We start from the raw sequence: 15,446 nt of genomic DNA on the forward strand, positions 1-15,446 counted from the left end.
AGGATCAAGCAAGCAAAGATGGTCTTTGGAATCATTCTTCCAATCCAAATAATAAGTTAGAGGGATGGAAGGCTAGGATAATAAAGAGCTTGTATTCCAGAGACCCCAACACAGCCCTAAAACCCTAAAAGCAATCCACAATAACCTTTCCTAAGAACACCAAAGTGCTGCTGAGAGTTTTGCAACACAGAGAAGTGTGTAGGATCCCATAAGCTCTCTCAAGGATCACGTGCTATACCCATCCAACGTATGTTTCACATTCAATGTAAAAGTGAGCATGTGTGAAAAGCATTATTCTAAGTGAAAAAAGCAAAAAACAAGTCTACACATAGTATGATTCCATTTATATGACACTTTAGAAAAGGTAAAACGATAGGGACAGAAACCAAATTAGTGGGTGCCAGGGAAGGGGAGAGCGGTTAAGTACAAAGAGGTGTGAGGGAACTTTTTTGGGGTACTGGAAATGTGTTACATGTTGATAACAGTGGCTTATCATGTGGTTTATTAATTACACCACTGTAAACATTTGTCAAAACTCAATGAGCTCTATTCTTAAAATAAGTGAATTTTACTGTAGATTTTACCTGAATAAAACTGACTCAAAAAAATCATTAAATCTTTTGAAACTATTTTTCAAATAGAGTGGATGTGTTCTAAAAATACGGAACAGGTGTGTTCCTTCCTCCAAATGAAAAGTTCTCTATACTGTCATCTGGTTTATAGTTTATAATATATTAGCTATTGCTAACTAAGAAATTATTTTTAAATCCTAATCTTTTATGATTCAAATACAAACACACACTATAGTAATAAATCACCAAAAATTTCAGCCTTGAGAAAAGATTTTAAGATCAAAGCTTAGTGACTTTTTTATGGGTATACAAACACTAATTTGGCGAAGATGATGATAGCCATTAACTTTTTAGGAAAGGGGAGAGAAAGACAAGGAACAAAGGAGGGAGGAAGGGAAGAGAAATCAAACATGTAGATCTATTTCCAAACTAGTAAAAAATTTTTCTTGATAATTTTATTTGATAATTGAAATTTGCTTTGATGAAGTTTTATCATGGTTTTATATGACTGGGTATGAGGCTTGAAAAATACAGCAACCATATAAACAATGCTAAGGAAAAGAACACAAGAAAAAGGTATAGAAAATTGGTTCAGTGAAAAATGCTTTCAGAAACAGATGTACAGTATTTGATTTACACATGAAATTTCTTGGCAAGCTTATTTATGAAAAGAACCAATGACCCACATTGTATGCAGAGAAACCTAGTAACATTTACCCACATCTCTACTTGAGAGGTTGACATAAGAGGCACATATTACATTTGGCCTCTTGGTGCTTGCTAACGTTCATGGAGTGGTTACTCAGGAATGGACAGAAAATTATCCCTTCCCAGGCCTCACTCGACCCTAACATCCCATAATCCAACAACATCTCTACCAGCAGAGTGCTCCACGAGGAGTGCCAGGAGAACTTCATACTGATCCTGGAATGGAGAAGAATGGCGCTTCTCCTAAATAAGTGGCTTGTTTTAATCTTCTAGACATGGTGCGCATTGTGTAACAGGCAAGTTTTTTCCATTTCAAGATAATTAGCAGAAAACCTAGATTTAAAATTTCTGTCCAGTTTAACTGGTGTGTGTGTCATTATACGCAAGGGGTTTTTTTTACTGCATTCCTGAGACCTCTTTATTTCAGCTCTCACTTCCCACCCCCTTGAAATGTCACATGGATAATCTACGCACAAGTCACCAAGGACTCCCCAAGCCAAGAACATTGGGATCAAACGGGTCAGAGTTAAACCAACCAGGATTCTTCTGGCTCTGCCTCTGCCCAGCCCCATCCGCACCCTCAAATCAAAGAAATCTTCATTTCCCCGTAATTCCTCCCTACCAGTTGGCATTCATTTCCTGAATTCTTCCTCTCCATTCTCGGTTAAGAGAAGGGAACTAAAAGTCTTTCACTCACAAATGAATTACGTTATTTGGGTATATTCCATGTATTATTGCCCAATGTCTAATCTAAAATCCTACTAGGAACATGGCTGGATATAAAATATCCAATTACATGTAAATACAGACAGTGATATCACTGACATCAAATTATTAAGAAATTAAGTTTACCAACTGTTTCTCCACTCTTAACGAAATCCAGCTGATAGACGAAAATAAACATACCCTGACGCACCACACATTGATCTCCATGCCTAAGGCATGAGTTAGGCATGAAGGCAGAGGATATATCACTGGTATTTTGCATTTTTTATGGCTTACAGGGTACTTTAAAAATGATTATTTATAATCAGAGGTATTTTATTTATAAGCCTTTCAAAACTAGACATTTTAATGTAATATTTCAGACTATCAGCTAAGTGAATGCTTAAGAGAATAATATTTACCATTTTGAGAGCTAATAAAAGTACATTTCCCTAATTCCAAGAGAGAGGTATGAGAGCAGGTTAATTAGAATCTGTTCATAAAATTAAAATGATTTATTTATTGCTGCTCTTCTATTCTCTTGACAGCAGTGGCTCATAATCTTTTTTGGACCAAATGATCTCAGGGGATTTGATGATAGCGTTCCCAGAAATCTATATATATGCCCAACTTTGAATATAATTTCAAAGAGTCCATTGGATGCCTGTCTGCATCCCACCCATAGACCTTTATCTACCCCCTGGCACAGGGATCCCTGCAAATCGGGCTATGATCTTCTACTCCACAGGATTAAAATCAAGATTACCAGCCATTAAAAAAATTCCACAATGTGCGTGCACGTGTGTGCACACACACACACACACAGATGCTTAAAAGCATGAACTAAAGTAACCCTTGGTAGCAATGTTTCTTCTATTCCCTTTTGCTGAATACTGCTTTTTTAATAAGGTAACAAAACCAACATTTGTTTCAAGTAAATATAAGGATCTAAAAGAATTGACTCACTTCCACTATACTGTTCTTTGAAATAAGTTTCCTCCTAATCGTTCACACTTTCAAAACTGGCTGCACAAAGTCCTAAATCACATATTTTGGCCGAGTAACCAAAATTTTCAAAGCAAATCCTTTTCAGTTTTTTAAAAAATAGCATTTTATTCCCAATAAAGGACAAATGAAATATGAAATACTACTTTTCACAAAAATCTGTACACTTTCTCAATTTACCTTAATCTGTATTTTGCTTAACTTAACAGCAATATTATCTTTTTTCTAAAATAGGTGAGATTTAGGCATTTTAAAAACTGAAAATCTTCCAAACTGTCATTCATGATTTAACATTATAACTCTCTTCTCCTCCATATTTGCAATCCAATTATATCAAACCAAAAATTAGAAAGACTGCAATGGCATTACAGACGAATATAACAAGTATAAAAATTATAACAATTCACTTGAGATTTTTTATTACATTTATGTCTACATAACATGGGGAAAACCTGTATAAATGAGAAAGCAGCTGAACGGCGAAATAAAACTCCTGGCTTTATTAGATGCAGGCCTAATGTCTTTTGGATAAAATATTTGTAGGTGCCACAGTCAATCAAGATTTCAGTAGAAACCAAAGATGAAAGCATTCACGCATAAAACGCAAGTGTGATAATTATGATGCGCAGACAAGATAATGGAAAATATCTGAGCCTACTTTTCATTTTATGAATCAAGTGTTGCTATGAGCTAGACATTCTATAATGCTCCATCATTCACACTGCATTATTTTATCATTTTAATTATTTAGCAGAATTCAATTAATTTGGCTGGCATCTGGTCATCAGATACAAATCCTTCACTATCTTGTAGGGTCTTTTCCCTGCTTTATTTCTTAAAATATTGCTGCAAAAGAGTTTTGAATAAACAGGCAACTGATTTCAAGTTCTTGTTCATCCTTTAAGTTCATTAACCTCTTACTGATTAAACAAACGGTAACCATTTTCTGGAATGTCATTTTCAGACAGTTTACATCAAAGCATTAGAAGTTTATATCAGAAATTTTAGTCTGTGACTCAATATTGTAAGGTTTACATCAGCTTCATTTTAAAAGTTCTCTGGTAGCAAGATTAATAGAAAATGGTGGAAAAATTTTATTACAGAGAAGAAGATAGTTGAGTATATAGTGTTAACACAAAGTTCACTGCCTATATAGTTCAGTGTTACAGTAATCATCTTATAAGCTCTGCTCTAATCTATTATCCAAAACCTATTCATGAAAACAGTCCCTAACAAAGTTCAAGATTACAATTACATCAATCGTTATTATTACTATAATGTATTACATTTTTAAAAAGACGCTTTATAGTTATTAGCCTGACAAAATTATAATAATGCTTCTTAAAATGTAATACTATAACTGTTCCTTCTAATACTCTTCTGTAATTTAGGGGAAAGTAACCTTTAGGTGCCATTAACAGTTTCTGTTAAAAACTGTCAAGTCAAGCAATGAGGTTTCTCAGTGTCCCCATTTCATTATTAACTGAAAGCACATATAAGGCAGGAACAAAATTCTTTTCCTAATAGAAGGCAAACCTAACACTCCAGTGAAACTTTTAGATCTACACTGGACTAAAAGAGCACTGCTCACTGAGGACTCAATCCTGGATAAAGGCAGAAGGCCTTGCTCCTCAGTTGTCACTCAAATGGAACTCCATTTTTCCCTGGAAATAAGTCACTACCAGCCTACATCTTCTTTCAGGAAGGGTGGTTAGCAAAACAGAAGATAAGGATGGCAGAGGGTGAATGTGACTCTGCTTCCCATACGTAAGTAGATGAGGGCAAGGCTGCCTGGCATATCTTTAAAAAAAAGGAGGAAGGAGGAAGGTGGCTGCTTGCGCTGGCATTGTCTGCACACACAAAAGCAGGCATAGGATCATCAATAGAGGCCCAGAAAAGTTCTTTATTCTGGCCCTAAAGAAGAAGCAGCAGGCCATGAAAAATAAAAATGCAACCTGCAGTAAAGTAAGTTTAATTTTGCCAGTCCAAGAAGGCCCAAAATCTCATGTGTATTGTTACTTGGAGCCATTCACCTTCATAATTCCCTAAGGGCACACCCCCAGTCCCAGTGGGCCACAGAAGAACTGGGTGTCAGCAGTGACATAACCCTTGGGAGAAACGGTTGAACAACAGAAAAAGTAGTCATGAAAAAACCGTACCCCAAGATGCAGCAACAATACCGTCTGGAAGAATGTAACTTAATTTAAAAAAATTATTGGCACAATGATGTTGAATGTATTACATTAAAAACAATTTTTTTTAGAAACTATCAAAACAGATTAAGGGCAATCACTTGATGAAATACTAAATAGTCAACTAAAATAACCATGACGATTATCCAACAGGGAAAAAATAATATTCACAAACTAATGTGAAAAAATTTAAAATTGTTCAATTTAAAAAACATGTAAAAGTCAATAACTTGAATAGAATAAAACCAACAGAGTAACGATCTATACTGTAAAAAGTACCTCAAAAACAAAGATCCTACAAAACACAGAAACATATAAAACACAGAAAACAAATTTAAAAAGCAAGTTTTACCTTGAGCTAGTCTTTCAAGTCGTTTTCCATGCTCCGGAGGTATAGCATACCTAAAATTTTAAACATAAATAAAAATTTTAGGTTTATAATTTTTCAGCTAGTAGCCTAAGGACACCTATTCCTAAATAATATCACATAGAAGAAATTCAACACCAAACTCCACTTAGATGAACTGAGTAGAGATTAGAGAAGCCAATCACAGAGTCATATTCCTTAGACAATGAACAGAAGAAAAATATGCCTATAAATTACCAATTTCAATGTCACAACTCATCGTGCCAACCACATTTTACAAATTAGGGAACAAAGGCCCAAGACAGGTAAACTGCTCAGCAACAAGACAGCTAGTCACAGCCTAGAGACCCTCTGCCAGCTCTCATAGCACTCCAGCACTCTAGGGTTGTTTTGGTTGTATGTTTTTTGTTTTATGGTTGATTTTGGCTTTTGTTTTTAAGAAAATCTGGGTTGCTCTCTTTTTAAATTTTAAAATATTTTTATTGACAAGCAGAACAGAACACAAAATTATTACACCAACATTTATATTTCCACCAAATCTTACTAAGAACACTGTAACTTTCAAATAGAATTTAATAAGCAAAAGATTATCAGCCTTAAAAAAAGTTTTATTTCATAATTATGTGACTTTTAAAATCTTGACTATAGTAAAAAATTTTCACCCTTAAAGAACAGAAATACTCATTTCTAGTTCCATAGTTATTTTTACTATGGACTTGCTAAGAAATTTTAAAACAGCAATCTCATAATATCCTATACAAATACTAAATTGTAAAGGCATTTTAATGAGGAAATTTAATGAGGATATTAACAATAAATTTGAATAATCATTCCATGTTTTACATATAAACTATACTTTTGAAGACCTTTATTTGCTGTACTTACTAGCTCAATATATACTTAGTACAAGTTACTTCTTACTAAAGTAACTTAACTAATTTTACTTAACACCACACTTGGTTTCATTTAATGCTACTGATAACATATGCAAAACTTAATTGGATCCGATATAACTATGCAATTCACTAAAAGAAAATTCAATCATATATCCTGTTGCTTAAGGCACTGCTAATGAAATTATTCCAATCGAAATGGGAAGAAAAAATTTTAGCATAACTAAATGACTGTCACCCAATGTATATTTATGGCCACTTCTTACCAGTTCTTAATTCCTGGCTTACATCACAAATATACCCAGAAAAGGGATGTGGGTGTGGGTGTAGGTGTGGGTGTGGGTGTGGGGGTGTGTCCATTCCAAACAAGAGGGTCAGCCTTCCTCATCACACACACACATACACACACACACATACATGTAATATGAATATGCCTGCCAACAAAAAGGTAGGATATGGAGATATTTATATATGCAGATTCATTTTTCTGAAAAATTGGTAAAGTTAAAGCTCCTCAATCTAAAGTTCAACCACATGCTCACAGAAAATTTAGCTATCCTTATCTGAAGAAAGGAGGAAAAAGTAAGGCAAGATGGCTCTACTCCTACTCTGATCCTCAGTTTACTCCTAGGATCTGAATCATACAAATTCAATCTCCTCATTCCTCTCCTCCTAGGTAGGCTTACTGGCCTATTATTGTCTACAAGTATTTCCCAGGTGCAGCTATTCCTATCTTAGCCAAATGATTTAATTAGTTCTACTTTTCTTCTTTTAGATGGAAGACAGTGTCCCAATTTCTTTTCAAATTCTATAAATATCAAGTTCATTTTAAAATCATAACTAATTATTAATAAAATTCTTACGGTTAACCAACTATTGCTATAGTTTAATAGCTTCAGAAATAATCAAAGGATGAAAACTTCCTTCCAATCACAGCCCCGTACACGGAACACATGTAATATTTCCCAAGTAGAACTAAATCCTCAAACTGAAAGCCATACTGTGGTAATATCCAGTGAAGCACAACTGGGCAAAAATGCCTTCAAGCAGAAGCACTCTCCTTCCCTGCCTTAGTCATTATCTTGCTCAAAGTGAACATGCTTATCCCTGTGAATGCTTCTCTCTTCTGTTATCAATGCTATGCTTTGTTACGCAGTATTTAAATAATGACATCGCTATGTAATGTTTCGTATACAAATAACTTTGAAAGTTCCCTGAATTAGCCCAAAACCCTGTCTGAGGGTCTGACAAAGGACAGTCTGAAGATAAGTAATAATGCTAATAAAACTAGAATGTCATCAGATTTTTCTGTTTTTAATGTTTCCACATAATAAAGGAACTAGGAAAGACTAATTTTAAAGTTTTAGAAATTCAATCAAGAGCCAAATCATTGTTCTTGCCATGAACAATAAAATCAGAGCACTACCCCCTCAGCGTCAAGAAGCAATATGCCTCCATGTACCATCTTGACAACCCCAAAATCTTGCTCAAAAGATACTACTATTCTTTTAATCAATTATCTCACTCTGTCAATAAAGCCCAAGGGGATCAAAGAACAATTCTGTTCTCTACATACAAGTTGCAGGGCTGGAAGGGCCCTTAAAAATAATCTTGTTAGGCCAGGCACAGTGGCTCACGCCTGTAATCCCAGCACTTTGGGAGGCCGAGGCGGGCGGATCATGAGGTCAGGAGACCGAGACCACCCTGGCTAACAAGGTGACACCCCATCTCTACTAAAAATACAAAAAATTATCTGGGTGTGGTGGCGGGTGCCTGTAGTCCCAGCTACTCAGGAGGCTGAGGCAGAAGAATGGCGTGAAGCCAGGAGACAGAGCTTGCAGTGAGCCGAGATGGCACCACTGCACTCCAGCCTGGGTGACAGAGCAAGACTCCATCTCAAAAAAAATCTTGTTTAGCACTTTCTAAGCCTTTTTTCTGTTTACATACCATTACAGAGGCAGAATCACTAACACCTCTAATTACCAGCAATAACTGGCACCTGGGAGAATGAAGGATGGCAGAAACATACATCCCTCAGGGATGCAGTATCCAGCATACTCTGAAAAAAGCTCCCTAGGTGATTCTGACAGGGCAGTACATTATAAAGAATGAACGAAAGAATGGGGTGATTTCTAATTACCATATCTAAGAACTTTTGCTTGGTCCTGACTCCCCACAACCTCCCTGATGTCGGATGATAGATTTGTGTATGCCAAGCTTTTTTACGTTTTTCCTTCAGATTTTTTTTTTCCAGTAATACCACAATGGCCCAAGTCAGAATGCTAAACAAAAGCTTCACATAGCACTTTCAAACCTGCAGTCGATGTGTGTAGGCTGACAGACAGCCCTTGCCTGTAAGAAGGTGGGCACCTGGCTTCAGGGGCACTCAGTCACATTGCATTTGAACACTAGACTCACTGTCTTCTCTGCAACAGCACCCCTGCTAACCCTACACCACGGCACTACTTTGATGGGCAACTGCAGCAATACGAAGCCAAACACAACTCTAATCTGTTTCAAAGCATGCCATGAGAAGAGAGAGAAAGAAAAGACAACAAAACAGCAAGGTGCATATGTTTTCATGTGTTTTCCAGCAACCAACTTCCTCGGTAGAGGGGAACGCACATTAAACAAGAACTGGAAAGCACCATCTAAGAGACATTGCACAAGCCGTTTCACCACTGTCAGACCTCGTCTACCTCACAGAACAACACGGAATGGATCGACTGAGTCATATTTAGGAGCTCATTATTATACTGTCAGACCTCATCTACCTCACAGAACAACATGGAACGGATCAACTGAGTCATATTTAGGAGCTCATTATTAAAAGATGGCTAAATCACTTCTCGGCCTTTTGGCTAAGATCAAGTGTAAATGATGGCTACAAGGCAATGAGGTGAGCCTGACTTGCTGCCCCCCCACATCCAGTAAACTTGAGAAAATGTTCAAAAAGTATCAGTTCAAACAATCCTAACATCAAGGGTCAGACAGGCACATAAAAGGCTGATTACAATTTGAAAGAACCCAGGAAAGCACAGTACCTTTTTGCAACCCATCGGAATATCCAAAACTCAACCCTCCAGCAGCCTGATGATCAGGCCCTATGTTCTCTTTCTCTACTGCACCATCACAGGCCCGAGCAAATGCAGGAGTCTCAAATCACCAGGTGGTTGAGTCATTTGGGTTACTGTCCCAAAATTTTCCTTTATAGTAGATGTGCTGCTAGTAAGAATCACTTTAAAACAATCTAATTCAATTCAGGAGATAGGTGCTGAGCACCTGCCACATATAAAGCATTGCAGGAAGAACTCAAGGCATTTTCCATGTAAGTAGCAGGGGTAGAAATACATACAGATATTGCTAAGACCTATCAGAATGAAGCCTAGATTGTGGCACATGGATCTCAGCAACATCAATGGCTCAGGCACATCTACTACCATACGGCAGTTAGTGTGAATAAGAGGATAAAAGAGAAGGGAAGACCTCTGACCTCAAAACACCCAAAGTTATCGCCACTAGAGATGAACTCTAATGCCTCAACTCTGGGACACTTATCTTACATCTGAAATAAGTATCATTACCCATTTACATTTCTAAGATTACTTCATAGTTCTACCTACCAGGCACCAGGACAAAATTAGTCTTCCTGTCCTAAACAGGAATAAGACACAGCAAAACACCCACTCCTCATTCCAAGCTCAGCTCAAGACCCCACCAGGAGAACTCCCACTCCCTCTCTTGCTATATCAACAATCTCACATGCAGGCGTCCACCCTGGCACTCAGAATACATGTGTATTTCTACCTTCCTGCCTCCCTACTATCCTATCTCAGCTCCCTAAGAGGAAGGGTCTATGGCTTTCTCCCGGAATACAGCACCAGAAGAACAGATATTCTGTATTTGCTGACTTATACCACTCTCAAATGATAAACCATATTCCTGCTCCTCCAAGATGGAAGTCCTGGAGAAGAGGAAGGAAATGGGAAGATGAAAAAATCATGAAAGCAGAAAATGGGAAGGAAGGCTATGTCAGCAAACCTCATTTCCTGACTGTAGGGTCAGCCTGATGTGCTCAGGACCAACTGCTGCCATCCTCAATCAAACATCTACTTCAGTCAAACTCCCAAGACCTAAATGTCTCCCAGGACTCCCCACCAATTTTTTTTTTTTTTTTTTAATGTAGAGATGAGGGTTTCACTATGTTGCCCAAGCTGGTCTCAAACTCCTGGGCTCAAGTGATCCTCCCACCTCTGCCTCCCAAAGTGCTGGGATTACAGGCCACCACGAGCCACTGTGCCAGTCCACATTTTCATTATAGCATGGTCTCCCCATGCTTCATCCTTGCCTTCTCTTCATTCCTCCTGGGTCTTACCCAGAGCTATGTTGCCTACGAAGTCCACAGGCTGTGATAGATAACATGTGCTCAAGGTAGATTGGGCAGGCTTGGGGCTCTGAAATTCCACATAAACCACCTTCCCAAGTGAACTGCCCTAAAAATTTAGCTTCATGAATTGTAGCAGCTGTCACAAAAAAAGTCATCTAATTCCTTTATAAAATGAAAAATGAGTAATAAAGTTAAACAGCAACATGTTTGTACTTTATTAAAATATGCTAATAGTCTTTATCTAAACAAGTTTTGAAAATCAGTATAAGTCACTGTCAGACAATAGCTGAAACAGAATGCCCTGAATGAGAGCAAATGATAGGAGGAAAAAAGCCCTTTAAAAAAACCCGGGGCTTTTAAGAAGTTTTAAATCCTGCTGCTCTGATAACATCCAAGTGTTTATCAATTTTTGTTTAATATACTACTATGGACATACCTGATTTTATTGCACTTTGTTGTGCTTTAAAGATGCTGCATTTTTACAAACTGAAGGTCTATGGCAATGCAGTGCTAAGCAAGCCTATCTGTGGCATTTTTCCAACAGCACGTGCTCGCTTTGAATCTGTGTGTCACATTTTGGTAATTCTCACATTTCAATCTTTTTCATTATTATATCTGTTATGGTGATCTGTCATCAGTGACCTTTGATGTTGCTACTGCGATTGTTTGGGGGCACCACAAACCATGCCCACATAAGTGGGTGAACATAATAAATGTGTGTGTTCTGACTGCTCCGTTGGCTAGCTGATCCTGTCTCTCTCTCTCTCTCTCTCCTTGATCCTGTCTCTCTCTCTCTCTCTCTCCTCGATCCTGTCTCTCTCTCTCTCTCTCTCTCTCCTCGGGCTGGCCTATTCCCTGAGACACAACAATAGTGCAATTAAGCCATTAATAACCTTGCAATAGCCTCCAAGTGTTCAAGAAAAAGAAGAGCTGCATGCCTCTCATTTTAAATCAAAAGCTAGAAATGATTTAGCTTAGTAAGGAGTGCATTTTGAAAGCTAAGATAAGCTGAAAATTAGGAATGCAAAGAAAAAGTTACTGAAGGAAATTAAAAGTGCTACAATGAACACAAGAATGATAAGAAAACAAAAAACACTGCTGACATGGAGAATGTTTGTATGGTCTGGACAGAAGATCAAACCAGCAACAACATTTCCTTAAACCAAATCCTAACCCAGAGCAAGGCTTCGATTCTCTTCAATTCTATGAAGACTGAGAGAGGTAAAGAAGCTGCAGAATAAAAGCTGGACTCTAGCAACATGACGTTTAAGGAAAGACATTGTATCCATAAGAGAGAAGTACAAGGTGAAACAGCAAGTGCTGCTGATGTATTAATAGAAGTTGCAGCAAATTATGCAAATCTAGCTAAGATCATTAATGAAGGTGGCTACATTAAACAACAGATTTTCAATGTGGAGGAAACCTTATACCCACTAGAAGAAGATGCCATCTAGGACTTTCACAGATAGAGGAGTCAATGCCTGGCTTCAAAGCTTCAAAAGGACGGGCACGGTGGCTCATGCCTGTAATCCCAGGCCGAGGCGGGTGGATCACCTGAGGTCAGGAGTTCAAGACCAGCCTGGCCAACATGCTGAAACCCCGTCTCTACTAAAAATACAAAAATTAGCCAGGCGTGGTGGTGCATGCCTGTAATCTCAGCTAATCGGGAGTCTGGGCAGGAGAATCACTTGAACCCAAGAGGTGGAGTGGTGTGCGCCTGTAATCCCAACTACTCAGGAGGCTGAGGCAGGACAATTGCTTGAACCCAGGAGGCGGAAGTTGCAATGAGATGAGATTGCACCATTGCACTCCAACCTGGGCCACAAGAGTGAAACTCTGTCTCAAAGAAAAAAAAAAAGCTTCCAAGGACAGGCAGAACTCTATTGTTAAAGGCGAATGTGGCTGGTGACTTTAAATTACATCCAATGTTCATTCACCATTCTAAAAATCATAGGACCCTTAAGAATTATACTAAATCTACTTTGCCTGTGCTGTATTCAGGAGACTCATCTCACGTGCAAAGACCCACACAGGCTCAAAATAAAGGGATGGAGGAATATTTACCAAGCAAATGGAAAGCAAAAGAAAAGCCAGGGATTGCAATCCTAGTCTCTGGTAAAACAGACTTTAAACCAACAAAGACCAAAAAAGACAAAGAAGGCATTACATAATGGTAAAGGGATCAATGCAACGAGAAGAGCGAACTCCTAAATATATATGCACCCAATACAGGAGCACACAGATTCATAAAGCAAGTTCTCAGAGACCTACAAAGAGACTTAGACTTCCACACAATAATAGTGGGAGACTTTAACACCCCACTGTTAATATCAGACAGATAAATGAGACAGAAAATTAACAAGGATATTCAGGACTTAAACTCAGCTCTGGACCAAGTGGACCTAATAGACATCTACAGAACTCTCCACCCCAAATCAATACCTCTATTTCTCATCTTCTCTGCCAATAACAAGTCCTATCCACTCTACAACCTCAAAACCTTGTGTCTATCTCCCAGCAGTATCACCCCAATTTCAACCTTTATCAGCCTTCAGCTAGACTATTGTCACTATTACCTTCATAAAACCTTCATGCCTCACTGCCTGGCTTTCAAGACCCCCACAATTTAACTCCAACCTTCTTAAATATGAACATTCCACTCCCTAGAGGCTGGACTAAGAATTATTCTATCACTTACATAGGTGTCTACCTCACTCCTCCCCTCAAAATATCCCTCTCCGTGTTTCAATTCACAACTTCTCAAACCCCACCCAGATTCTACCACCTTGAAGCCTTCTTTGACCATTATAAATCTCAGCCATCTCATCCCTTTTCTTCCTCCCAGAGCCCTTCAATTGTATATTATGTAGTATTATATACTACTTCCCAAAGCAAGATGCTGCTCAATGTACATACATCATTTTTGTCTTGATAGGTCTTGAGTTCTATGAGGTAGAAAAAGCCTACCACTACCCAGACATTTTAACATAAACTATCCATTTTCGTCTACCTTGTAGAGTGCCTGCTCCATAGCCAGGCCCTAAATTATCAGACACAATTGCTCAATTATGTAGCTAATTCCAAATTCTTTGAGGATAAGAATGTACTTTGCACCTTTTTTGTATACTTTGAAAACCATCAAATAAAATGCCTACCATTGTATATCCTCAAGTACATACTGGTTTGTTAAAATTAATAATTATTCATTTAAGCTTTGGGACAGTAGGGTTTTTCTTGAGCTATTCTGCATATTGCTAAAGTACTGCTAACACAAAAAATTGAATCACTAATGAACTATGAACACACTAATTAGATATTTACAGGATTATGTTGCAGTTAAAACTGAAGTCTTTTATAAATTTTTTTTAAGATTTATTTTGAAGGCCAAGGAAAACAAAATTCCTTTAAACATATCTTCAGGTGATTTACTCAAAAATTAAACATAAACTGATATAGCCCTGCAGTTGTGAAACAAACACTACCTTGAACTGAATGAGATTAGGCCAACATTTCACAATAATAGTAAGTAAATCTATACTTTTGAAAATCTACTTTCTCTAGTTCAAGTTTTCTCTAGGAACTGTCCTCTTTGTACTTCTTTCAAGATATGCTCAGTCCACTTACTTGTTTACCAGTACTTCTCAAAGACTAACTCCTACTTCTCAGATCACTCCCTCAAAATTCTCTATTGTTTTTTGGGAGCCCTGGGGCTGTGTGTTTAGGAACAAATGGTTTCTGTTGTCCCACTGCCCAGACGTCTGTCACAGGGCTGTCACAGGCAGCTGCCATAGGTCCCTCTGTCGCTGTCACCAACAGGGGCTGCAGCACCTACAGATGGCCCAGCTTCCACTCACCTTGTGACATCCAGGACCACAGAGGGGAGAATTCCTTCCAGGCCCATGTCATGCTCAGGCAGGTCAGTCCTAAAACAGGCCTGTCCTATGCTCCCTGTGCCTAACTAAGGCTGTGTGAAGCAGTCATTTCCTCCCTTATTTATGTTTCTGCTTGTTGCTGCTGTTTTGCTCGCAGTCATCCCCTGTGAAGAAGAAAGCCCAGTACCTCAAGCACAATTTTTTAACAGATAACAACCCCAAAATGATCCCCCTGGCCCCATTCCTCGCATAAGCTTGTATGCCTGATTTGCCCTCTACCTTCACTAAAGTGTTCAAAAACACAGTGAAAAAGAAGAACTGACCAATAATATGATTACAGCTCATCACAGCCATCATTTATTGAGGACTGATAACACACCAGAGCTTATGCTAAGATGCTGTAATACAAGTTCTACTACTACCTCCATTTAACTAATGAAGAAGCCAAAGCTTCCTTACAGGCATCTCTTCACTCAAGCAAAGTGATGACAGAGCTAGCACCTAACCCCAGACATATCTTAACTCCAAAGTACAAGATCTACTCTCCAACCCATTTTCCAACACTGTTTCCCCAACAATCACATGAAGATGTCAAAAGGAAAGAAGAGACAGGGCCCAACTGTCCTCCAAGGGAAAAACCCCCCTCCTACAATGAACAAGCAAAAGACAATGGCATTTTAAATAAACTGCAGATACAAAGAACAAGACCAGCAAACCACCACCTGAAGTGGTTGTTTTTTTCAGG

At 38.3% G+C, this 15,446-nt stretch overlaps 1 protein-coding gene across 16 annotated transcripts in view; it reads right to left on the reverse strand.

The window, feature by feature from the left end:
• The window catches only part of KDM4C (lysine demethylase 4C), a 412,741-nt gene that overhangs the window by 289,090 nt on the left and 108,205 nt on the right, over positions 1 to 15,446 (reverse strand). For 15 of the 16 annotated variants that reach the window (XM_054519941.2, XM_024251879.3, XM_063713994.1 and 12 more), the window contains one exon: positions 5,535 to 5,584. In XM_054519941.2, coding sequence (XP_054375916.1) covers positions 5,535 to 5,584 — 50 coding nt within the window. Of the gene's footprint in view, positions 1 to 5,534; positions 5,585 to 14,683; positions 14,863 to 15,446 lie in introns of those variants that run through there. The other variant, XM_054519943.2, reaches the window with a different exon arrangement.

This window comes from Pongo abelii, chromosome 13 (assembly GCF_028885655.2).
Source record: "Pongo abelii isolate AG06213 chromosome 13, NHGRI_mPonAbe1-v2.0_pri, whole genome shotgun sequence".
In the NCBI taxonomy this organism is placed as follows: Eukaryota; Metazoa; Chordata; class Mammalia; order Primates; family Hominidae; genus Pongo; species Pongo abelii.